Below are 27,264 nucleotides of genomic sequence, written 5' to 3' on the forward strand. Positions count from 1 at the left end.
CACAGCCAAGACAACGCAGGAGTGGCTTCGGCACAAGTCTCTGAATGTCCTTGAGTGGCCCAGCCAGAGCCCGGACTTGAACCCGATCAAACATCTCTGGAGAGACCTGAAAATAGCTGTGCAGTGACACTTCCCATCCAACCTGACAGAGCTTGAGAGGATCTGCAGAGAAGAATGGGAGAAACTCTCAAAATACAAGTGTACCAAGCTTGTAGCGTCATACCTAAAAAGACTTGAGGCTGTAATCACTGCCAAAGGTGCTTCAACAAAGTACTGAATAAAGGGTCTGAATACTTATGTAAATGTTTACTTTTAATAAATTAGCAAAAATAAAAAATAAACTATTTTTGCTTTTCCATTATGGGGTATTGTGTGTAGATTGATGAGAAAAAACTAACAATTTAATTGATTTTAGAATAAGGCTGTAACGTAACAAAATGTGGAAAAAATCAAGGGGTCTGAATACTTTCCGAATGCACTGTATATTATTTTTTATAAATGTACCATTTTCTCCCTGTGATATGATATCCACAGCAATAGGTTTTCAAAGACAGACAGATAGCCTTTATGCATTGTAGTTATGAAGCTTTTCATGCTAATGGAAAATAAGATAGTTGTTGAGTAGATTTCAAATGTTTAATCTATTGAAATCCATGTTTTACCATGTTTTACCACGTTGTACCATTTCACCTCAATGACAAGTTACCTAAGTAACGCACATCAAATTTCCAGGAGAAGTTCTACAGAAAATCCCTCCCAACTTGAATTAATGGACAAATTAGCCCACTCTAGTATATATATTTCTATAGCTCCACCTAAGGAAGGTATCACCGTTGCTGTGTGTGAAGATTAGCTTACACAAGGAGATCTCCTCTCGATGGCTAACCAACCAACCAACAATGTTGTCTAATTTAAGCTCTCTGCACTAGAAAATAGACCCAAGGATGGATGGGTGGATGGATCACTCTCAGGGTTTGTTTGCTGGGCTGGTCATTGGCCCTTGTGCTCTGAAACTGTGATTAGTGACTAGCAGCAATGGCTGCTAGTGGTCATGGTGGTGATGTAAGGGGTTAGAACAATAGGAAGGCCAATGTCTGTCTGTCTGTCTGTCTGTCTGGGCCTGGTTGGCTTCACTGTCATGACATCATAGCCCAGAAAACTCACGAGACAAGAAGAGAAGCTTAGAGAAGAGAACAGAGAATCTTAGAATTCTTTGGAATCTTAGAAGCTCTCTGTGTCAAAGAAAGAACACTGTCCACTTCTGGATTCTGTCTGCAACTCAATAGGCACCTCTGTCAAATGTTGGTTTGTGGTCAAAATATTATGACTCAAATTGGTATTGAGTTATATTTTATTTCTACCAATTATACCAATTTCAAGTCTCTACTTCCATAGAGAACTATCTGCTCACCAGTTTGGCCATCATGTCTTTGGTAGAAGAAAAATAATGTGATTTTCACACCACGCAGCCTCTCTGCGATTCCATGATATAACAGGTGTTATTGGAGTTGTTTAGGAATGCTAAAGGACTTAAAGGTAGGACTTATTCTCACCTAATACTTTAATACTCATTAATTCCTGATTCAGTGACTTACCTCTACAGATCCCCCTTCCCCCCTCCCTGACCCACCCTGCCTCAACTGCCTGCCCAAGCCCAGCCACTCTGCAGTGCCGCCAACGGACCCCCCGGGTGGGACAGGTGGATAGAGTGAGGGCTGGGGGAGGAATGAAGGGGTGGAGGGTAGAGGATGATTATTTAAGAGTCCTGAAAGGCTCAGTAAAGTTAGTTTGTTGTGTGCTAATTTTGTCTGCCTTCATGTCATCTAAATGCACTGATAGGAGTGCACTACACACACACTGACCTGAGATCATAAATACTCTTTAGAGCACTGGATAGACTTCAATCATTGATTGATTGATAGTTGCTCATAGAGAGATACGCATTCTGAGACATATTGTTAGCAGCATGGTTATTATTGATTTATTGCAAGAAGTGGAGAATAAGTGGACATAAGCTACCCCAAAAAATCTCAAACAACTTCTTCTAAATCATTTGATTTATTCTCGACTGATGTTTGACAAATGTGACAAACAACCCCTCCCCCAAAAAATTACGAGACCTATTTCCTCTGCTTTTTCTTATGAGAAAATACATGTTGTGTATCACTGTATGTACTGTGTACTGTACCAGAACTGGATGAGCTCCTCTCCTCTGAGACTTAATGCAGATCCTGGGAGCCAAGCTGTGAGGGCCCAGTGAATGTGCAGCCAGTCTACAAACACAGTACAATAGACCAATTGCATCATGTCATCCTTCATCTGTTACTAAATTATTGTGATAGAGGATCTTGCATTAGCGCATTGATCGAGGAGCCAGATTTAATTTAGCTCTGTGTGGCCAGTGTCAGGTCAGTGGGTTCCCGCTCCAAGTTGTTAGTTCCTTGTTGTGTGTGTGTGTGTGTATGCAACTCTGTGTGTTTGCACCTCTTTGTGTGTGACTGTGTGTGTGCGACTGTGTCATAGGGGGACACCCTGTCCTGCCTGCCCCCGTCCGTCTGTTCTCTCCTGGTGAATTGATGCAACAATGGGTAGGAGGAGGCTACAAGCAAGGCGCTGGGCACTGGCGAAAAGAAGGAGGACGGGAGGAGAAGAAGGAGGGTAGGAGGAGGCTATAAGCAAGGCACTGGTGAGGCTCGGTGAGAGGGATTACCTAGATCCGTTCGGCCTGATTTTCTTTCCCCTGGGCGGTGTCACGTCCTATTAGAACTGCCACCGCTAGCTGGATACCACAGGGGTAGAGGGTGAAGGGAGACGTATTAGCGGGATACATTTAAAGCGCAGGTAGCCAGGGCGTCCAAGAACACTCGACTTAACTGGCAATGAGTGATCTGGATGCGTGCATCGGTGGGAGCTTGTTGAGCTTGTTCCGTAAGCAGACAGGTAGCCTGCTCCTAAAGCTGGCATTGATGACTGATAAGCTCACACTCGTTAAGTGAAACGGATGTTTCAGCTCACTCCTCTCCAGGCTGCTCTGCTCTGCTCTGCCTGGTGTTAAGTGTTACCCAAGGTGACAAACGCCAACCTGTTCCTGTCACTCCTTAAGACACAAACATGTCTCATCTTTTTGCTGAAATGCATTTTGGTTTATACTACTTTTCACAGTTACTTTGCATCTTTTTTAACGAAAAGTTGCTTCTAGAGTTTACATCAATCAATGTTTTATTTTATAAGTAGCTCTAGTTATGTTGTAACATGTTGTTGATCGGTCATGACCTGACAGCTTTGTAAAGTGACCTCATAGTGGAATCCAGGTGAACTCATCATTTACATTTTACATGTTAGTCATTTAGCAGACGCTCTTATCCAGAGCGACTTACAGTTAGTGAGTGCATACATTTTTCATACTGGCCCCCCGTGGGAATCGCAGACATGTAACACTCAACAACTACTTCTAGTTAGACAGTATAGGGCAGCTATACTCAATAGGCAGACTTGGTCCCGGATCCAAATCAAGAACAGGGCCCCAAATTGGGGGGGGGGGGGGGGGGACTCAGTCGGGCTTTCAATTTTCTGCTGTTGAGAGTTGTAATAGTACAATGCACAAGGTGCCATTTCGAAATGTACTAGTGCATGGGCAGTTTTCCTCTTTTTATCACATTCACTGACAGACCTTAGAGCTATTTATAACCTGTCAAATGTCCAGTTGATCAACTAGCTCATGTTAGCTAAGTAGGTAAGCTAGGCTAACCACATGGCAAAACGTGTAGAATTGCAGGAAATTAGCTTTAAAGCTGCAAACTGTTATCTCCACCAACAAGAGGAGTGTGAACAGTTTGGGGTCACATGGGTAGTGAGGTGGGGGTTTCTTACAATGCCGATAAATGAAAATATCTATCTGGACCTTTGCCACCTAGGACATTTGTGTGACAGGACCTTCTCAAATATTATTTGAATACCCTGGTATAGGGCATATTTGTTATTTTCCCCTTGCCTAGTTGGCTAATTTTATTTATTTATTACTTACCTCAATGTTGTCTCAATAGCTAGGTTTCCATCCAATTGTCGACAGATTTTCATGCAAATATTATAAAATCAATGTGTGATGACATAGTGCACACAAAATGTACTTTTTCGCTTAAGTTTTCATGTTACGAATAAAACTAATGTTCAATGTGTTTCCATCACATTTTCAACTCTATGGATATTTGTGTTGCGTTAAATAGCAAATGTGCCTCCTCTTGTCTTGGCACGTGCGCTCTAGCCAACAGCTGGCAGATACAGTGCGGGTAGGCTGTGAGGGTAGGCTAGTCCAGGGTTTCCCCAAAGCATCGATCATCATGTCACCAGAATAAGACAATCAACATTTATTGGAAAGGAGCATCAAGCTCATACCGTGCACTTTCACCACCCTGTGAAGTTCAACATAGTTGTTTTCATCTGTAGCCTGCATGGTTTCCCAAGTCATAGTGGGAGGACTACACACCATCACAGCTGTCGTGATTTTTTTAATACGGCACATTACCATATAAAAAAATCACGCCAGCTGTGATGGCAACAGGAAGTTTTGGTACAATTGTATAGATTATGACAGATAAATTGATCATTTGACATGGTGGGATCTTTTTGTGTCTGTAAAGTTCATTATGCAAGAAATGGCGGTGGCAATGCCTTTGGTCCTCTGTAGCTCAGCTGGTAGAGCACGGCGCTTGTAATGCCAAGGTAGTGGGTTCGATCCCCGGGACCACCCATACACAAAAAATGTATGCACGCATGACTGTAAGTCGCTTTGGATAAAAGCGTCTGCTAAATGGCATATTATTATTATATTATTATTTATGCGCAAATATTGATAGAATAACCCTAATATCAAAGTAAACTTGGAGTCACGCGATGTTATGGCGTTTGGTCTTCCCACTATGACTCGCGAAACCATGCAGTTAATTATGTTACGGATTAAAAAAATTATGTTGAACTTCACAGGGTGGTGAAAGTGCACGGTATTAGCTTGATGCTCCTTTCCAATAAATATCGAGGGTCTGATTCTGGTGAAATTATGATCGATGCTTGATTGCAGTTTGACAAATATTCTCACTTTTATCCATAATAATCTCATCATGTAGACTAGCCTACTGCACAGCCTACGCACTGTATCTAGAGCGTTTGGCTAGAGTGCACGTGCTAAAACCAGAGTAGGCACATTTGCTATTTAACACAACAGTTTTTGTGACAAAACTATTGTAGAGTTGAAAATGCAATGGAAACACATTAAACGTTATATTTTTATTCAGTATGTGACAATTTAAGACAAAAAAATATCATTTTGTGTGCACTACCTCATCAAGCACTGATTTTTATCTGCAACAAGTCCGTTTGGTGGAGATCCACCACTGGTGCGAAAATTCGCATATTTTCTTTAAGCATATTTTTTTTTGATATACAAATCTGTAGCCAATTGGATGGAAACCTAGCTATTGATTTAAAATGCACCTTGTGATAACCAGATTGTATGTATTTAACTTGTACTGAATCATTTGCTACAGAGTAATATAATTCAAGTAAACCCAACATACAGAGACACGTTTGAATTCAATTCAATACAACTTTATTTATCCCCTCAGGGGCAATCAATTAAGAAAATCATTGATTTCCAGTCAAGTGCTTTCCAATGGTCAATCAACAGAGGAAGCCGTCATTAGCGCGCAATAAGGTCCTAATGGTGAACCTTTTCAATGACGGTCTGTTCAACATGCTGTGGCCGTAGACAAAAGGTCATTCAGCTCTTAATACTTTAATGTCTGTGTGCATCCCAAATGGCACCCTATTTCCTATACAGTGCACTATATAAAGGGAATAGGGTGCCATTTGGGATGCATCCTATGTCTCTCCAGTCCTCCATAGTTTTGGGGTCACTGCTTCCTCACTCCAATTCTCATCCATGAAGTGACCCGCAAAAAAGCCCCCCTCAAAAACCCCACTAGGCCGGGGTCTCCAGCTTGTCTGGTCTTCCCTCGGTACACATACACGCACGCACGCACACACTCACCCCCCTCATCTGCCTCCTCTTCTCCTTGCACACAGCTAATCTAGTGGTAGGCCCCCTGCTAGCTCCACAGAGGCCAGCCCTAATTGCTCTTGTCGTAAAGCTCCCTGACCAAATAAGCTGCAGCTCCCCGAAGCTGTCAAGATAAACCCCACTTTACCTCACCAAACCTGCTTAATGCCTCTCCTTATCCTTACAACCACCCCCCCCTCCCCCCGCCCCTGCCTTCTGCCACTCAAACACCATGGATGGGACAGGGACGTACTGAGGAAGAGGGAAGAATAGGTGCAGAGGGAAAGAACAAGAATAAAAGAGACAATGTAGTCCTAGTTATTGGTCAGGTGAGATGAAGAGGCACAAAAAAAGAACGCCAATACGATGAGAATGTTGACAAAAAAATTAAGAAAATATGATAATATGGTTGGGAGGTAGAGTTGTTGGAGTGAGACAGAAGAGACGAGATGTGTATCTGTTTAGATAGATAACTGGTGTGATAAGTTAAAGTGTTGGCATGATGAACCAAGTGCCCAGCAGCGGTGATTGCCTGTTATTCCCTTCCGTGTCTCACCACCAAGTTCGATAAGTGAGATCACAGGGCTTTGTGGAGTTCACTTCAATACAGGTCGTGTTAATTACTAAAAAGGAGCTTTTAATTGGATGTTAGGCCGAATCACCTTTTAACCCAGGCGTCAGCTTCTATTGGTTTAGTTAGTGACATTTTTTAAACCCAGAGACATGTTGTGTCCTCACAAGTTGTGAGCAACACCACACTACATATATGGTTTCCTCTAAAAGAAAGATTAAAGTTAATTTGTCAATTCATGAATTGAAAAATGCCCATTGTTTTATTTGTGGATTTTTTATTCCTGAATTGACAACAGAATTAATAGAAAACTGAGAGAAATTGAGATCATGAATAAAAAACGACCCTATTTTATTAATTTTTTTTTCCAACTCGTTAATTACATTTCTTAAATTGACAACTGAATTCACCCCGAACCTGATATGCAACCCCCATCACCGAAATTTAGAGATAAATCTGTAGATTTCCTTCCCAATCATCATAGAATGGTTAGCATGAAAATCTACTGGATTGATGTCCTCAGTAACTTGATTTAGACTCAACAGAATAAAAACTGCAATCCTACACAAGTCCTTTTACCATAGATAACCTTTACTCCAGTGCCTCCTACTGGATTGAGTTCCTACTACACACAATTGTGTGCCAAAAGCATTTAATAGTAACGCCTACTGAAGTGGTCAAACATTTTTACAAATTTTTTAAATTATGTAATAACATAGGACAGTCAATTCACTTTCCTCAAAAAGACAATATGTACTGAAAAGTAATTTCAGAAACAAGTTGTAGGTTTTTTTTGTAGTTTAATAGGAATCCAAACATAAAGCATTGATACTGTTTGATAAGTTTGTCACAACTGAAACGAGAAAGTCATTCTCAGGTCAGGGAGAGAAAACAATACATTTGAAAAATATCACACAATGACTAATATGTAAACAACAAAAAATATATACTTTTTTTTTCACTCCCAAATAACTAAAGAACATTATTTATTAGTGGTTGGAGAACAGAGTTCTGTCTTTCCTGTGCTGCAGTTAGTCCTTCACAGGGCTAACAAGTCAGTCACCATCGCTACGCAAAATAGTAATACTGTACCATATTTTCACAACGCAAAATAACCAGGATGAAGACTATGGCTACGTCCTAAATGGCACCCCATTGTTCCCCAAGTAGTCTATGGGGAATAGGGTGCCATTTGGGACATGACCTAGGGGCTCATACGTGACCTCTGTCAACATCCCTATTAAAGAAAACAACATATGTGTTCATAATAATAACTCTTTACACTTAAAAAAAATGCTAACCATACAGTGTTTTGTTATACCTGCAGGTAAACACAACTAACTTTTTCCAGTTAACACACTGGTATCATAGCAGTGTTAGACTCAAAACACTTGTCACTCTTTCCCACTAGATACATCTCTCTATGGGAGTGTCAACCAAACCCAGCTTGTATAGAACAATGTACTATTTACAAAAAAAATGGTGTGGTCTTCAGCGGGCACTGGAAATGACAGGACCACCCTCGCTGATTATGATGTTGATATGAAAACCTTGCAGTCAAGTGTCTGTCTATTACCATCTAGTGGTTGAACGACTTGGACAAATGAGCAGAAATTCAAGGACCAGTGATCAGTTCATGTTTGTGTTGTAGTGCAGTTAGTAATTTGTTGATTTCTTGCTGGACAGAAGTCTTTTGAACTCATAGGAGTGCTGAACTCCAAATCAACACCTAGCCCGTACTTAGGGAGAAGTGATCCAATGCTAATTCACACTATAGGGCCAAACCGTACTGTGCTGGCTCTGATATTTTGTTCTCACATGGTCCTACCCAGCAACTATGGTGGATGCGTAACCAGGTCAATCCATAGTTTTACCCTATAGTGTAAATCAGGCACCAGTGTTCTCACCTTGTCTCCTCAGCAGCGTCGAGGGGAGGAGGAGTACTTGGTCTTTAGGCCCTCCTTGAAGCTGCGGAACAGGAGGCGGTTCCTTCGGTTCTCCTCGTCCTTCCTGCTGTGGAACTCGCCCTGAACTTTGAACCCTTTGTGCACCACGAAGGCAGAGTGCAGGACGGAGAATCTGTAGCCCGCGACGTGGAGCTCACAGGCCTGGGGAGGGAAGAGGGGGAGAAAAGGAGGACAATGAGGTAAGGGAGGACAACATGAACTGGTGAAAACTTTTAGTTGAATGATGTGTCAGGATGAAGTATTTATTTATATTCTATTTGTATTATGTATATTTTACTGCAGTGCAAGAATCTCTGCAGTGTACTGTGTCTGTTGATAATGTAATGTAGTTCTAACTGTTTTCAACCATACATACACACACACCTGTCACGTCCCCTCCACACTGGGAGTCATTGGCTACCTTTATCCGTACAATACATACCTGGGTGATGCGGTTAAAGCCGTACTGCCTGAAGCTCTCCTCGTACAGGGGCACGGTGCGAGGCCCGATGTAGAAAGGCTCCCAGGGGTCCACCCAGGATAACGTATAGGCCTTGTCCAGGGGCCCCAAGCCTTGGCTATGTCTATTCACCCACTGGGAGTAGTTGGTGGGGGCCTGGCACCGTGGGCACAGCTCCTCATAGAAGGGCCGCACCTCTCCCACCTGGTACAGCTGCACCAGCTTTGACTTGGTGGCAGGCATCTTGCGTACATGGCAGGCAGGTACAAGGCAGGCAGGACGAAGACCTCGTCTGTGGCAGGTTCACGTCTCATGACCAGCGCCAGGAACTGCTGGTGGAGGTCGGCACTGGGCGCCATGTCGATGTCGATGACCAGGATGTAGTTGGCTTCCACGACGCCGCTGGCAACGTTCCGAAGAAGATTGTTTGGATAGGAGACGTTACCCCCGATGGCGTAGTTCTGGTATTTGTCTCTGTGCGTCTCCAGCCTGGCTAACACCGCGGCACAGTCCTCCAGACCGGCAAAATGCTCCCGGTCCTGCTCGGGGAAACTTGCAATCTCCCCAGAGTGGCACACCAAGTGGAAGTCCACCAAGGCCTGGTTCTGAGGGCAGAAGATGCTGAGGGCGTAGACCAGGGCTGTGGCAAACTTGACATCTTGCCCGTGTGCGAATATGGCCACAGAGAGAGGGTTCTGTCAACGTTCCACCAAAGAGTCCAGGTGATGCAAGCTGTTGATGGATGTGTGCGTTGCTAAGGCCAAGAGGTGCAAGCTTGCATCCGCTCCTGGCTTCTGATTGGTGGAGAAATCGCTTTTGATCAAGTTTTTGTAGACACGGTATTTCCCGCTAGCATCAAATATACCCCCCGTGGACAGAGAGTACCTGAGACGCTCTTTCCGTGAGTTTTTCTCCAAGTGGGCATTTTTCTTGCCAGAGCTCCGGAAAAGCTCTAAGTACAGTGGGGAAAAAAAGTTTTTAGTCAGCCACCAATTGTGCAAGTTCTCCCACTTAAAAAGATGAGAGAGGCCTGTAATTTTCATCATAGGTACACGTCAACTATGACAGACAAAATGAGAATTTTTTTCCAGAAAATCACATTGTAGGATTTTTAATGAATTTATTTGCAAATTATGGTGGAAAATAAGTATTTGGTCAATAACAAAAGTTTCTCAATACTTTGTTATATACCCTTTGTTGGCAATGACACAGGTCAAACGTTTTCTGTAAGTCTTCACAAGGTTTTCACACACTGTTGCTGGTATTTTGGCCCATTCCTCCATGCAGATCTCCTCTAGAGCAGTGACGTTTTAGGGCTGTCGCTGGGCAACACGGACTTTCAACTCCCTCCAAAGATGTTCTATGGGGTTGAGATCTGGAGACTGGCTAGGCCACTCCAGGACCTTGAAATGCTTCTTACGAAGCCACTCCTTCGTTGCCCGGGCGGTGTCTTTGGGATCATTGTCATGCTGAAAGACCCAGCCACGTTTCATCTTCAATGCCCTTGCTGATGGAAGGAGATTTTCACTCAAAATCTCACGATACATGGCCCCATTCATTCTTTCCTTTACACGGATCAGTCGTCCTGGTCCCTTTGCAGAAAAACAGCCCCAAAGCATGATGTTTCCACCCCATGCTTCACAGTAGGTATGGTGTTATTTGGATGCAACTCAGCATTATTTGTCCTCCAAACACGACGAGTTGAGTTTTTACCAAAAAGTTCTATTTTGGTTTCATCTGACCATATGACATTCTCCCATTCCTCTTCTGGATCATCCAAATGCACTCTAGCAAACTTCAGACGGGCCTGGACATGTACTGGCTTAAGCAGGGGGACACGTCTGGCACTGCAGGATTTGAGTCCCTGGCGGCGTAGTGTGTTACTGATGGTAGGCTTTGTTACTTTGGTCCCAGCTCTCTGCAGGTCATTCACTAGGTCCCCCTGTGTGGTTCTGGGATTTTTGCTCACCGTTCTTGAGATCATTTTGACCCCAGGGGGTGAGATCTTGCGTGGAGCCCCAGATCGAGGGAGATTATCAGTGGTCTTGTATGTCTTCCATTTCCTAATAATTGCTCCCACAGTTGATTTCTTCAAACCAAGCTGCTTACCTATTGCAGATTCAGTCTTCCCAGCCTGGTGCAGGTCTACAATTTTGTTTCTGGTGTCCTTTGACAGCTCTTTGGTCTTGGCCATAGTGGAGTTTGGAGTGTGACTGTTTGAGGTTGTGGACAGGTGTCTTTTATACTGATAACAAGTTCAAACAGGTGCCATTAATACAGGTAACGAGTGGAGGACAGAGGAGCCTCTTAAAGAAGAAGTTACAGGTCTGTGAGAGCCAGAAATCTTGCTTGTTTGTAGGTGACCAAATACTTATTTTCCACCATAATTTGCAAATAAATTCATTAAAAATCCTACAATGTGATTTTCTGGAGAAAAAAAATCTCAATTTGTCTGTCATAGTTGACGTGTACCTATGATGAAAATACAGGCCTCTCATCTTTTTAAGTGGGAGAACTTGCACAATTGGTGGCTGACTAAATACCTTTTTCCCCCACTGTATCGGTAGCGCTGCTGCTTACCGTGCAGTTTCGATAGGAAGGAAAGGTAGATCAGTTGCAAGAGTGCCACCATTACCAGAGCGCCGAGCACCACTTTAAACACGGAACATTTCTTATAGAAATGCATAGAAATGCGCTATCAAATTGACCACTGCTAGGTGGCTAGCTAGCTAACTAGCTACACGGAGCTCATTTCGGCATTTTGGGAGGGCTTGCCTCGACTGTCTCGTGCAGTTGACATTACGCAGTGCTGCCACAGGTTTCGATAAGATTTTCAATCGTGAAATCATTGCATGGGCCTCCTTCATATTTGATGATATGTGGTTCTGTCAATCTCATAGTATTTCAAAACAACATCACATTCGGACGTTTGGAGAATGGTAGATATCGTAAAAAATCAAGAAAACAAAAAATAGCTTTTTGGTCTTAATTTAATTTGATGTTAAGGTTGGGCATAAGGTTAGCAGGGTGGTTAAGTTTATGGTTAGGTTTAAAATCAGATTTTAAGAAGATAAATTGTAGAAAAGCGGGGTTTATGACTTTGTGGCTATGGTAACTAGTGACGACCCCCCCTGTGGTGTTGTGACGCATGTCTGCGCTTTTCTACCACAAACCCTAGAATAGAAGGGCATGTAGCTAGCTTGTTTGACATAATATGGACCATTTATTGTGTTCGTAGCAAACAACTGCATGTTCATATGCTATTTGGCTTGCTAGCACTTTTATGAAAATGCTCTCTTGAATAACATAACCCAAATAAATTCATAACAGTTGTGGTTTGTAATGGGTTTGAGATAAATTGTGTTTTGGGTACCTGATATGACTCAGAGGACGAGGTGGCCGAGTGGTTAAGGCGATGGACTGCTAATCCATTGTGCTCTGCACGCGTGGGTTCGAATCCCATCCTCGTCGACAAATATTTTCCTTTCTCAGGGATAGTAGTGGCATAATGTAGCTAGCGAGAGTGAACAGTACTTCAACTAACAGTATCTGGCCAAATGAAGACTATCTTGGTCAAAACTGCCAGTGCATTTGCCTCCAATGAAACTATTCTACATTAAAAATAGTTAGAGCCAAACGATTTATTTCACTATTTAACGAAATTGTGATAATGTATGAATGACTGCTTACCCAGTACCAATAGCATTTTCCTGTGTACAGTTCTATTACCTAACCTGGACACCAATTCAAAACCAATCAATCAATCACATGTATTTATAAAGCCCTTTTTACATCAGCAGTCACAAAGTGCTTATACAGAAACCCAGCCTAAAAACCATATCAAATTGACACCTTCTTGCTCGTATACAAAGGCACAAAGAAAAACCAGGAACAAAATAAGACATGAGAAAAACATGCAAACCTTATTTATTGCCCAAAGGCATGCTCCACACTATACACCATTCGTGTGCTGTTTTTTTGGTACTGAATTGCTTACTTGCGCCAGAGGATGGCATGCCATAGCACTGTTGTTTATGACAGCTGGTAGGAAGGTCCTCTGTTCTGAGACTAGTGTATCGGCAGACGTTGTCCATGTAGATTTCATGTTGTCTTCGCCCATGAAAGGGTCCCCACAGTATAGGACTGCTGGCGGCCAGCAAACCGTATGGACTGAATAATATATTACTTTTATTTGTCATTTTTCAGACGCTTTTATCCAGAGCGACTTACAGTAAGTGAGTGCATACATTTTCCGTACTGGTCCCCGGTGGGAATTGGAACCCACAACCATGGCGTTGCAAGGGCCATGCTCTACCAACTGTGCTACACGGGACCTATTATGTATCTACAGTAGGAGGAAAAGCAGCAGAAGGCATCAGAAAAAACATTTTGCATTGTTTTGTTTAATTCATAAACATTAACAAAAAAACAAACATTTTCTCCACACAAATACATGGTGTAAGTTAATGTAGGTTAGGACAGTGTGCTTCAGATCCTTTGGGAGCACTTAAGACTAGTACTTTATTTATGCTGTCCAGGCTGGGTGTTTATCCCAAATGGCACCCTATCCTCTCAAAAGTAGTGCACTATTTAGGAAGTAGGGTGCCATTTGGGACGTTTATTCTGTTATCCATCTTAAGCCGATGTTCAGGGCAGTTTCTTTCCAGAACAGATCGAAATGATGCCGTGTGTTGCGTTGAACAGTGTTTTCCCAATCAGATTCTCATTCCTTTTGCATGTGTTATTCTATGGCATGCCAGCGACAAACCTCTCAAAGACAGACGCCAACAATAAGATCATAATGTACATTAAAACATGACAGACAGAGTATGAATAAACAGCAAATAAATGTGACAGACAATATATGGTCATCATGAAGACATATTGTTTAATACAACTATCATCCCATAAGATTTTGATGAAACACTCCCTTGAGTAAAAGGAGAAAGGCTTGTTTGTGTCTGAAGAGAAAAGTAAATTGTTGGCTTAAGTTTTGTTTAACTATCGGTGAAAAGGATTCAATACCACATGGCTTTATTTTGTATCTGAATTGAATGGTATTGAGAATCTGGCCCTTCTAACATTGGTTTATAATTTATAACCTCATTCATGCAGGACGTACGTAAAACTCTGCCCTTGAAATGCCTTCCAGGGTCTGTGCTGACTATGCTTGATGGCAGTCTGCACAATTTCCTATCTTACTAAAGCCTTTATACACAAAACTACGAAACTAGAACGCCGGCACCGCCTTTAGACCCGCTCCCATTGGAGGACGCTGCTGATTTGCCCTGTCCTTCCTCCCCTTCTCCCACCAATCGGATGTTGTATTTTTCCCGGTACTCTGTGAGCTCCCGGCCTTTCGACTGCATCTGTGTGTTGAGAGATTCTACAATCTTTGAGATCTGTAAGGAAAAGAGAGTGGGAATAGCAAATAGTTAATCATAATGCGTGACCAGTAGTGATTTAGTTGTACAGGATAGTACTGCAACAACCTATAGCCTTGGTAGTAACGAGTGTTAGAGGGAAGACGCACCATTATGAACATCGGTCGGGCGCAGTAGATTACCTGCTGGGTGTCGACGAATGGTAACGATTCAACATATAGAAGAATCGTTAGGAAATTAAAAGAAAATGACGGCCAATATTCTGGTCAGAGGCGATAGGATGGCCACCTGCTGTTTATGTACACTTGGCCGTCAGTTGCTCAAGTGTGTTTCCTCTATTAAAAACACTTTCAAGAGAGTTAACCTCACCAGTCGGACTACAGCCGTAGGCCACCGCACCGCCTACATATTGACAGTTGATATCTTCATGGTATCTTATCAATCAATCACATTTCTTTTAGAATGCCCATTTTACACCAGGACTTTTCACAAAGGGTTTTACTGTAACCCAAATTATACCCGAAAGAGCAAGCAATGCAGAATAAAAATGTTACCTGTTCTTTATTGCTTTCCAGCGCTGGTAACACTTCCTTAACCGTCCTCTCCACGAGCACCCCACCCACCAGCCGGAAGCACTTCCTTGTTGGGTCCACGTCTTTTAGGGTCTCGATGACTAGGCTGAGAGAAAAGAGGGAAGTTGTAAAAGGAAAGTAACAAGGGTGAATCTCATCCTCTTTCTCAAAACGCATTAGAAGAGAAGATGTGAGGTTCCTCCCCTCAGACCTTCTCCTCCAATGCATGTTGCGAGGGAGGCGAGGAGAGAGGACATGAGGAATCTAGGGAAGACTTGAGATTCACCCCCAGTGTCAGAATCTTTCATCTCTAACACTTTACAGACTGAACAATGATTATTATTCCTCTTTGTGGTCAAGTCCATAGTTAAGTCCACTAATGTGAACAGTGAGTGAAATAGGAGTGTTAATAATAAAAAGTCAGAAGTAAGCATAGCCGTGGGAAGTAGGGGTGCTGAGGGTGCTGCAGCACACCCTGAAAAATCAGAATAATATCAAATAACAATAATACCTTGCACAAAAGTAGTGCACTGGGCCTTTACTAGTATTAACGGACTGCTATAGACCTCTTTAGCAGGAGCAAACTTTTTTTTTTGCATCTCCGCTTTGGCAAAAATGGTAGTTGTATAATTAAGAACAGTATCTTGCAGGATTCAATAGTTGGAATTGTAAAAGTTGTTGCCCTGTCCCTTTCTCTGCGAATGTCATTCTAATGGTATCCAGACTGAACAAAACACTGTCCTCAAACATTTACAGAGTATTCGGAAAGTATTCAGACATCTTCACTTTTTCGACTTCGTAACGGGCCTCATTCTAAAATTGATTTTCCCTCAATTTACACACAATACCCCATAATGACAAAGCAAAAACAGGTTTTCAGAAATGTTCAAATAAATAAATGGAAATATTACATTTACATAAGTATTCAGACCCTTTACTCAGTACTTTGTTGAAGCACCTTTTGCAGCGATTACAGCCTTGAGTCTTCTTGGGTATGACGCTACAAGCTTGGCACACCAGTATTTGGGGAGTTTCTCCCAGTCTTCGCTGCAGATCCTCTCAAGCTCTGTCAAGTTGGATGTGGAGCGTCGCTGCACAGCTATTTTCAGGTCTCTCTAGAGATGTTAGATCGGGTTCAAGTCCGGGCTCTGGCTGGGCCACTCAAGGACATTCAAAAGACTTGTCACGAAGCCACTCCTGCGTTGTCTTGGCTATGTGCTCATGGTCATTGTCCTGTTGGAAGGTGAACCTTCACCCCAGTCTGAGGTCCTGAGCGCTCTGGAGCAGGTTTTCATCAAGGATCTCTCTCTGTACTTTGCTCTGTTAATCTTTCCCTCGATCCTGACTAGTCTCCCAGTCCCTGCCGCTGAAAAACATCCCCACAGCATGATGCTGCCAGCACCATGCTTCACCGTAGAGATGGTGCCATGTTTCCTCCAAATGTGACGCTTGACATTCAGGCCAAAGAGTTCAATCTTGGTTTCATCAGACCAGAGAATCTTGTTTCTCATGGTCTGAGTCTTTAGGTGCCTTTTACTGAGGAGTGGCTTCAGTCTGGCCATTCTACCATAAAGGCCTGATTGGTGGAGTGCTGCAGAGATGGTTGTCCTTGTGGAAGGTTCTCCCATCTCCACAGAGGAACTCTGGAGCTCTGTCAGAGTGACCATCGGATTCTTGGTCACCTCCCTGACCAAGGCCCTTCTCCCCCGATTGCTCAGTTTGGCCGGGCAGCCAGCTCTAGGAAGAGTCTTGGTGGTTCCAAACTTCTTCCATTTAAGAATGATGGAGGCCACTGTGTTCTTGGGGACCTTCAATGCTGCAGAAATGTTTTTGTACCCTTCCCAAGATCTGTGCCTCGACACAATCCTGTCTCAGAGTTCTACCGTCAATTCCTTCGAACCTCATGGCTTGGTTTTTGCTCTGACATGCACTGTCAACTGTGGGACCTTATATAGACAGGTGTGTGCCTTTCCAAATCATGCCCAATCAATTGAATTTACTACAGGTGGCCTCCAATCAAGTTGTTGAAACATCTCAAGGATGATCAATGGAAACAGGATGCACCTTAATTTACCATCCTTACAAACCACTTAATGTAAATGTACATTACTGTATTGTACATAGGCTAGGTTTGTACCTGTAGACTTTCCATCACCATGAAGAAAAACAATGCACAATACAGTAATTGAGTACATTGAGACATCAAGTGGTTTGTGATGATGTGGCTCAGTTTGGTAGGCATTGGCGCTTAGGGTTGTGGGTTTGATTCCCACGGGGGACAAGAATGAAAATGTATCCACTCACTACTGTAAGTTGCTCTGAACAAGAGCGTCTACTAAAATGGAAAAGGAATTAATAGACCATTTCAGTTCATATAGAAATAAGTTGCATTTGCAAAGTATTTCAAGAAACTGGAAAATATACTGTATATCAAGCAAGTATATTTATATTCCACAAGTATTATCAGATTAACGGTTTTGTACAGATAATTATCAGACTCAAGTTACAAATGCTGGTTAACACTCAAACACATTTAGTTTACATTTTTTCAAAAAAGTAGTTCACTGGGCCTTTACTAGTCCAGTATTAGTCTTCAGCGCGGCCAAAACACTTTGTTCCCAGCACCTCCACCCCCAAACTGCTTCCCGTGACTATGGAAGTAAGAGAAATAACTCAAAAAAAGTGTGAGTAGCTGCTGAAGCAAGTCACACTAACTAGAGCTATTTACCTATGCTCATTGATCTCCATCTCCAGCTCTGCAGCCTTGGAGGCCATGCTGCGCTGCTCCGAGCGCATCCTCTGGAATACAGCCACGACCTGTCAGACACATCGAATACATCAAATCAAACATTCACTCATAATAATAATAATAATAATAATAATAATAAATGTCATTAAGCAGAGAATTTATCCAAATGACTTAAAATGTAATTTGGTGACCTGCGGAAGGAAGACCTACGAGTGGCAGATAGCCTAGCGGTTCAGAGCATTGGACCAGTAACCAAAAGATCGCTGGTTAGAAATCCCTGAACCGACTGGGTTCAAAAAATGTCCATCTGCCCTTCAGCAAGGCACTTAACCCTAATTGCTCTGGATAACAGCTTCTGCTAAATGACTAAATAAACAAATGAAAGGCAACAAGTTTTAGTCAGTGTAAAACCCCTCTTACAGTAGTAAATGCATACATTTTCGTATGGGGTTCCTTAGTGGGAATCGAACCCACAATCCTAGCCTTGCAAGCGCCATGCTTTACCAGCCACAATACACACAGATTTCTGAACTTAGATTAGATTGAACAAAGTTGCAAAAAGCCTCGTTATATAGGCCTACCTGGAAAAGGATATATCATTAGACCATTTGTTGATTAGCTATGAGTAAATGCAATAGCCAGTAGTTTTTGTGATTTTTTACAACGGACTGCATTAGCTACTAATGCTGTTTTGTGTCTGCGACTGCAGGACTCCAGACTGCAACCACTTAGTCGCATTTTGTGACCCTTTGACTTAGCTGTGCGAATAAAAATTGTAACTGGTCACATCAGTGCGAGCTGCAAATTCTACATGGTCACCTCACTCAAAACTACCAATTTTTTAGGAGGCTAAAACCATTATTTGGTCAAACAGTAAAGTACCTGATTCCTATAACAAAAGTGTCTGCCTGCCCCGGTACCTGTGTCACTGGGGCCTACTGCAGTGTAGAGCAAGCCACTTTCACTCTCCTTTCCCGTGAAAAAAGATTATCCGGGAGAAAGTGTTCAGATTGTATAACATTTTAAAATCTGCGGGGAAAACACTGCTATCCTGTTGTCACAGTTGAAGAGAGAGCGTGTGAAATGCGCATTGGCCATTGCGATTGCTTAGGCCTCATTTTAGCAGTAGGCTACAAAGTTTTTTGGGGACATTAAATGTAGTTCGATTAATACATAGCTAGTAGCAGTGGGTATTATATTTAGAGCTATTCATACCCCTTGACTTATCCCATATTTTGTTGTTGAATTCAAAATTGATTAAATTCTATATTTTTTATCACCCATCTACACACAATACCCCATACTGACAAAGTGAAAATATGTTTTTAGAAATGTTTGCTCATTTATAGAAAATGAAATGCAGAACTATCTAATTTAATAAGTACTCATACATGTTAGAATCACCTTTGGCAGCGATTACAGCTGTGAGTCTTTCTGGGTCTCTAAGAGCCCTGCACACCTGGATTGTACAATATTGGCAAAAAAATAAAAAATAAATTCTTCAAGCTCTGTCAAGTTGGTTGTTGATCATTGCTTGACAGCCATTTAAGTCTTGCCAAAGATTTTCAAGTAAATTTACATCAAAACAGTAACTTGGACACAGTCTTCTTGGTAAGCAACTCCCGTGTAGATTTGGCCTTGTGTTTTAGGTTACTGTCCTGCTGAAAGGTGAATTCATCTCCCAGTGTCTGGTGGAAAGCAGACTGAACCAGGTTTTCCTCTAGGATTTTGCATGTGCTTAGCTCCATTCCTTAGCCCCAGTCCTTAACAATTACAAGCACACCCATAAATTGATGCAGCCACCATTACGCTTGAAAATATGGAGTCGTACTCAGTAATGTGTTGTACTGGATTTGCCCCAAACATACCACTTTTTATTCAGGACAAAAAGTAAATTGCTTTGCCACATTTTCTGCTGTATTACTTTAGTGCCTTGTTGCAAACAGGATGCATATTTTGGAATATTTTTATTCTGTACAGGCTTCCTTCTTTACACGCTGTCAGTTAGGTTAGTATTGTAGAGTAACTACAATGTTGATCCATCCTCAGTTTTCTCCTATCACAGCCATTAAACTAACTGTTTTAATGACACCAGTGGCCTCATGGTGAAATCCCTGAGCGGTTTTGTTCCTCTCCGGCAACTGAGTTAGGAAGGACCCCTGTATCTTTGTAGTGACTGGGTGTATTGATACACCATCCAAAGTGTAATTAATAACTTCACCATGCTCAAATAGATATTCAATGTCTGCTTTTTGTTTTACCCATCTACCAATAGGTGCCCTTCTTTGCACGGCATTGTAAAACCTCCCTGGTGTTTGTGGTTGAATCTGTGTTTGAAATTCACTGCTCGACTGAGGGACCTTACAGATAATTGTATGTGTGGGGTACAGAGATGAGATAGTCATTCAAAAATCATGTTAAACACTATTATTGCACACAGAGTCCATGCAACGTATGTAACTTAAGCACAGTTTTACTCCTGAACTTAGGCTTGCAATAACAAAAGGGATTGAACACTTGCTGACTCAAGACATTTCAGCTTTTAATTTTGTAAAAACGTAGAAATACATAATTCCACTTTGACATTATGGGGTATTGTGTTTAAGCCAGTGACAAAAATATCAAAATTGAACCCTTTTCAAATTCAGGCTGTAACAACAAAATGTGGAAAAAGTCAAGGGGTGTGAATACTTTCTGAAGGCACTAAACAAAAATATAAACGCAACATGCAACAATTTCAAAGGTTTTACTGAGTTACAGTTCATATAAGGAAATCAGTCAATTGAAATATATTCATTAGGCCCTAATCTATGGATTTCACAACTGGGAATACAGATATGCATCTGTTGGTAACAGTTACCTTACAAAAAAACGGTAAAGGCGTGGATCAGAAAACCAGTCAGTATCTGGTGTGAACACCGTTTACCTCATGCAGTGTGACATCTCCTTCGCATAGAGGTGAACAGGCTGTTGATTGTGGCCTGTGGAATGCTGTTCCACCCTTCAATGGCTGTGCGAAGTTGCTGGATATTGCCGGGAACTGGAACACGCTGTCGTATGCATTGATCCAGAGCATTCCAAACATGCTCAATGGGTGACATGTCTCGTGAGTATGCAGGCCATGGAAGAACTGGGCCATTTTCAGCTTCCAGGAATTGTGTACAGATCCAAGCGACATGGGGCCGTGCATCATCATGCTGAAACATGAGGTGATGCCGTTGGATGAACGGTACCACAATTGGCCTCAGGATCTCGTCACGATATTGCTGTGCATTCAAATTGCCATTGATAAAATGCAATTGTGTTCGTTGTCTATAGCTTATGCCTGCCCATACCATAACCCCACTACCACCATGGGGCACTCTGTTCACAACATTGACATCTGCAAACCGCTCGCCCACACGACAATATGGGCGGCAGGTAGCTTAGTGGGTAAGAGCGTTGTGCCAGAAACCGAAAGGTCGCTGGTTCTAATCCCCGAGCCGACTAGGTGAAAAATCTGTCGATGTGCCCTTGAGCAAGGCACTTAACCCTAATTGCTCCTGTAAGTCGCTCTGGATAAGAGCGTCTGCTAAATGACAAAAAAAAAATAATAATAATAAAACGACGCCAACCGGAATTCATCCGTGAAGAGCACACTTCTCCAGCTTGACAGTGGCCATCGAAGGTGAGCATTTGTCCACTGAAGTCGGTTACGATTCCGAACAGCTGTCAAGTCAAGACCCTGGTGAGGACACAGACGGTTTGTGGCAAAATTATTTGGTTGTGCAAACCCACACTTTCATCAACTGTCTGGGTGGCTGGTCTCAGACGATCCCGCAGGTGAAGAAGCCGGATGTGTAGGTCTTGGGCTGGCGTGGTTACACGTGGTCTGCGTTTGTGAGGCCGATTGGACGTACCGCCAAATTCTCTAAAACGACATTATGGTAGAGAAATGAACATTCAATTCTCTGGTAACAGCTCTGGTGGACATTCCTGCAGTCAGCATGCCAATTGCACGCTCCCTCAAAACTTGAAACATCTGTGGCATTGTGTCGTGTGACAAAACTGCACATTTTAGAGTGGCCTTTTATTTTCCTCAGCACAAGTTGCACCTGTGTAATGATCATGCATTTTAATCAGCTTCTTGATATTCCACACCTGTCATGTGGATGGATTATCTTGGCAAAGAAGAAATGCTCACTAACTGGAATGTAAACAAATTAGTGCACAAAATGTGAGAGTAATAAGCTTTTTGTGCGTATGGAAAATTTCAGCTCATGAAACCAACACTTTACATGTTGTGTTTATATTTTTGTTCAGTAACTGCATTTGGAAAGTATTCAGACCCCTTCCCTTTTTCCACATTTTGTTACCTTACAGCCGTATTCTAAAATGGATTAAATTATTTCCCCCCCCTCAATCTACACAAAATACCCCATAATGACAAAGCGAAACAGGTTTCGTCAAAGTCAGTTCGTCAAATTTCTGCCCTGCTAGAGCTGCCCCGGTCAACTGTAAGTGCTGTTATTGTGAAGTGGAAATGTCTAGGAGCAACAACGGCTCAGCCGCAAAGTGGTAGGCCACACAAGCTCACAGAACGGGACCACCGAGTGCTGAAGCGTGTAAAAATCGTCTGTCCTTGGTTGCAACACTCAATACCGAGTTCCAAACTGCCTCTGTAAGCAACATCAGCACAAGAACTGTTAGTCTGGAGCTTCATGACCGAGCAGCCGCACACAAGTCTAAGACCACCATGCGCAAAGCCAAGCGTCAGCTGGAGTGGTGTAAAGCTCGCCGCCATTGGACTCTAAAGCAGTGGAAATGCATTCTCTGGAGTGATTAATCACCCTTCACCATCTGGCAGTCCGAAGGACAAATCTGGGTTTGGCAGATGCCAGGAGAACGCTATCTGCCCGAATGTATAGTGCCAACTGTAAAGTTTGGTGGAGGTTGAATAATGGTCTGGGGCTGTTTTTCATGGTTGGGGCTAGGTCCCTTACCTCCAGTGAAGGGAAATCTTAACGCTACAGCATACAATTACATTAATGACATTCTAGACGATTCTGTCCTTCCAACTTTGTGGCAACAGTTTGGGGAAGGCCCTTTCCTGTTTCAGCATGACAATGCCCCCATGCACAAGGCAAGGTCCATACTGAAATGGTTTGTCGAGATCGGTGTGGAAGAACTTGACTGGCCTGCACAGAGCCCCGACCTCAACCCCATCGAACACCTTTGGGATGAATTGGAAAGCCGACTGCGAGCCAGGCCTAATCAGTGGCCGACCTCACTAATGAAAATGTGTTATACATTTTCCTGCAGTCAAAATTAGCAAAATATTGTCCTCTATCCATCGGTTTTGGAATTTTCGATGCTCCCTGACTGTCTAGTGATGATTAGTGAGCTGGACTGTCAAGAAACTATGAATATAGGTCCATTATAATTTATACAGTTTCGATTCGGTTTTAGCCGGATTGGACCCCCTCACGGGCTGGAGCCCTCCCACGGGCTGTATGTTTGATACCCCTGCGGTAAAGTCTACCCCATTGTATTTGGCACGTGACAAATAAACATATTTGATGTAGTGGGCGCAGCATTTAGTGACCGCAATCCTCAGATAGACAATATTGAAATCATTGGCTGGTACCACCAACTGAAAAAATGTGTGGCACCTGGGAAACTGTTAGTCTGGAGCCATGCACTGGTTGGCAAGGTAGAGGGACGCACTAAAAGCACGAACAGTGACAGGCAGAAATAGCTTCTCATCTGCTCGAGAGTACAACCATTCCCCCTTTGAGGCATTATAGATAGCGTTGTGAATCAATACGACCTATACCATATTTTCTTCTAAATTATGAAATCTCAGTTGAGGAACACGCGAGAAGGAAGCAGACGATGGGTGAGGGAGCGTGTTAACGTTAGCTACTGTTAGCTTGCCTTGCTAACGTTAGCTAGCTGGATGCGTGACTGACAAATCCGCGTTTGTATCTCAGTCCGCAACGATTGAAAAGCATTTGCTAACAAAGCATGAATATTCTGACACGGAGTGACCATACCTGCTCAGCCGACGGCCCTGACTGTTTCCCCCCGGTACTGTTGCTGGGTTTGCTAACCGTGCTGCTACTGTTGGCTGCCATCTTGGAAAGGTGTCGCTGCTAGTGGGCTGAGGGCCCAAACTCGTCACTAGTTACCACAGCCACAAATGGCTAAACCCCGCCTATTTCTAAAATCTCTCTTCTTAAAATCTGATTTTAAACCTAACCTTAACCACACTGTTAACCTTATACCAAATCCTAACCATAAATTAAGACCAAAAAACTCATTTTCGTTTTCATAAATGTTTTACAACATATCCAATTTTGACTTTGTGGCTGTGATAACTAGTGACAACCAAGCTTACCTCCTTGAGCTGTCTGATGTGATTGCCTGTTTGGAATGAGGAAAAGATGGCGGCGCAGACGCTGATGTGGAGCGTGTATATAAAGGCGGGGGAATCTAGGAGAATTGGAATATTGTCCAAAAAAATAGAAAACGGAGCAAAGTAGCATACAGTGATGAGAATGTCCCTTCTTATCTTGGAATTTCCCTTCTTATCCTGTAGGAGTATGTTTTGTTAATGAGGAGCAGCTGATTGGGTTGCCACTTTTGAACAATCAATTGTATATATTCAAACTGGTGGAGAGAGTGCTGGGTAAAGTGAAGGCTGTGAGGATCAGGAGAGGTGGGCTTGTTTAGATTTTTTGTTCTTCTGAGGATCAGAAGGAGCATGTGTTGCGTCTCACCAGATTTGAGAAGTTTGATGTGTCCTGTGTGTCTCTTCGGAACAGGGCACCCCTCATGGGGTCTGGCGTTTCGTGGGAAATTGATGTTGCAGAGATTACAAATATTCCTGGAGTGATTGATGCTTGTCGGATGAATCATGTGGTAAATGAAGAAAAAGTGAAGAGTCTGTTATTTGGATTTTTGACATGGAGTCTCTCCCTACTCAAGTGCAGTTGGGATATATAAACGACAGAGTCAGAGCATTTGTTCCAAGACCAATGCAGTGTGATCATTGTAAAGCTTTTGGACGTTTCAAGAGTTTGTAGATGGGAGAATCCGAGATGTTCAAGTTGTGTTAAAGATCATATCATGTGTTGTAAAAGTGCTGAAAATGTGACATGTTGCAATTGTGGTGGGAACCATGTAGCCAGTCTTTGGAATGTCCAACAAGGGTGAAATAGAATGAGGTGGCCTAAGTCAAGGCTGTCCAGAGCATTTCATATGCAGCGGCTGTTAAAAGGGTTGAGGGTTCGAATGGTGCTCCTGAAGAGTCCATGGTGGTGGATATGCCTTCACTGAAGGCTGCAGGGGTTGCTGTTCAACAGCAGGAACCAGATACAGTGCATTCGGAAAATATTCAGAACCATTCCCCTTTTCCACATTTTGTTAAGTTATAGCCTTATTCTAAAATGGGTGAAATAAAAAAAAATTCCTCATCAATCTACACCCAATACCCCATAATGACAAAGCGAAAACAGGTTTTTATACATTTTTGCAAATGTATTACAAATAAAAAACAAATACCTTATTTACTTAAGTATTCAGACCCTTTGGTATGAGACTCGAAATTGAGCTCATGTGCATCCTGTTTCCATTGATCATCCTTGAGACATTTCTTCAACTTGATTGGAGTCCACCTGTGGTAAATGCAATTGATTGGACATGATTTGGAAAGGCACACACCTGTCTATATAAGGTCCCACAGTTGACAGTGCATGTCAGAGCAAAAACCAAGCCATAAGGTCGAAGGAATTGTCCGTAGAGCTCCGAGACAGGATTGTGTTGAGGCACAGATCTGGGGAAGGGTACCAAAAAATGTCTGCAGCATTGAAGGTCCCCAAGAACACAGTGGCCTCCATCATTCTTAAATGGAAGAAGTCAGGGAGATGACCAAGAACCCGATGGTCACTCTGACAGAGCTCCAGAGTTCCTCCGTGGAGATGAGAACCTTCCAGAAGGACAACCATCTCTGCAGCACTCCACCAATCAGGCCTTTATTGTAGAGTGGCCAGATGGAAGCCACTCCTCAGTAAAAGGCACATGATAGCCCGCTTGGAGTTTGCAAAAAGGCACCAAAAGGACTCTCAGACAATGAGAAACAGGATTGTCTGGTCTGATGAAACCAAGATTGAACTCTTTGGCCTGAATTCCAAGCGTCACATCTGGAGGAAACCAGGCACTGCTCATCACCTGGCCAATACCATCCCTATGGTGAAGCATAGTGGTGGCAGCATCATGCTGTGGGGATATTTTTTAGCGGCAGGGACTGGGAAACTGAACAGAGCAAAGTACAGAGAGATCCTTGATGAAAACCTGCTCCAGAGCGCTCAGGACCTCAGACTGGGGCGAAGGTTCACCTTCCAACAGGACAACGACCCTGAGCACACAACCAAGTCAACGCAGGAGTGGCTTCGGGACAAGTCTCTAAATGTCCTTGAGTGGCCCAGCCAGAGCCCGATCGAACATCTCTGGAGAGACCTGAAAATAGCTGTGCAGTGAAGCTCCCCATCCAACCTGACAGAGCTTGAGAGGATCTGCAGAGAAGAATGGGAGAAACTCCCCATATACAGGTGTGCCAAGCTTGTAGCGTCATACCCAAGAAGACTCGAGGCTGTAATCGCTGTAAAAGTTGCTTCAACAAAGTACTGAGTAAAGGGTCTGAATACTTATGTAAATGTAATATTTCCTTTTTTATTTTTTTTATTATAAATTAGTAAACATTTCTAAAACTGTTTTTGATTTGTCATTATATGGTATTGTGTGTAGATTAATAGGGGGGGAAACGATTTAATCAATTTTAGAATAGGGCTGTAACATAACAAAATATGGAACAAGTCAAGGGGTCTGAAGACTTTCCAAATGCACTGTATTTTTATCCGCAACAAGTCCATTTGGTGGAAATGTAACGAACTTCATATAGCCACCCAGAAGAGAGGCACACGGACACCCACACTTCAGGTTGACTTGGTTCTTATCTGCAATAAAATATATCAGTGATGACAGGCATTGACAGGGTGGTCACAGCCACACGTTCACTGCTCTCAGAATATCTCTCTTGGACTGAAGAGCAGGCATACCAACTTTCCAAATAGGGGAGAAGCACTCAAAACTCACTAGTTGTTATGTCAAGGAAAATAATATTTAAAAGGTAAGTCTGAAGACCTCTCGTATTGGCAGCCTTACTACAATGGCAGTAAATATTTGTATGAATTCGACAACACATAATGAAAGGAGACTAATATCACACCCTTTTCTGAAGTGAATGATTTCACCCACTACTCTGCCCGCGAACGGGGTGTTCTTTGATATTACATTGCGCGCAGCATGAGTGAGGTTGATGGACACTACATTTTCACTTTGTCAAAGAAACACACCACTAGCTAGGTTTCCATACAATTGGCAACAGATTTTCATGTTGAATATTGTAATATCCCAACAGAGATGTTTCCATCAAATGTACTTGTTGCGGATAAAAGGCTGTGCGTGAGGACATAGTGCACATAAACATA

General features: G+C 42.8%; 1 protein-coding gene and 1 pseudogene across 2 annotated transcripts; both read right to left on the bottom strand.

Annotated features, from left to right (window-relative positions):
- Positions 1-8,539: 8,539 nt before the first annotated feature.
- Positions 8,540-11,715, bottom strand: LOC311131991 (beta-1,4-glucuronyltransferase 1-like; annotated as a pseudogene). Its single transcript has 3 exons — positions 11,586-11,715; positions 9,012-9,981; positions 8,540-8,731 (listed from the first exon to the last, which is right to left on the bottom strand). The product of its transcript is annotated as a beta-1,4-glucuronyltransferase 1-like (transcript).
- Positions 11,716-13,894: 2,179 nt separating this feature from the next.
- Positions 13,895-24,150, bottom strand: pfdn2 (prefoldin subunit 2). The gene is made up of 4 exons (XM_084165159.1): positions 23,770-24,150; positions 17,714-17,802; positions 14,968-15,091; positions 13,895-14,431 (listed from the first exon to the last, which is right to left on the bottom strand). Exons 1-4 carry the CDS (start codon positions 23,848-23,850, stop codon positions 14,252-14,254), a joined length of 474 nt encoding a protein of 157 aa, XP_084021285.1. The 5' UTR covers positions 23,851-24,150; the 3' UTR covers positions 13,895-14,251.
- Between the last annotated feature and the right edge of the window lie 3,114 nt (positions 24,151-27,264).

Source organism: Coregonus lavaretus (genome assembly GCF_964263955.1).
Source record: "Coregonus lavaretus genome assembly, chromosome: 7".
NCBI lineage: Eukaryota > Metazoa > Chordata > Actinopteri > Salmoniformes > Salmonidae > Coregonus > Coregonus lavaretus.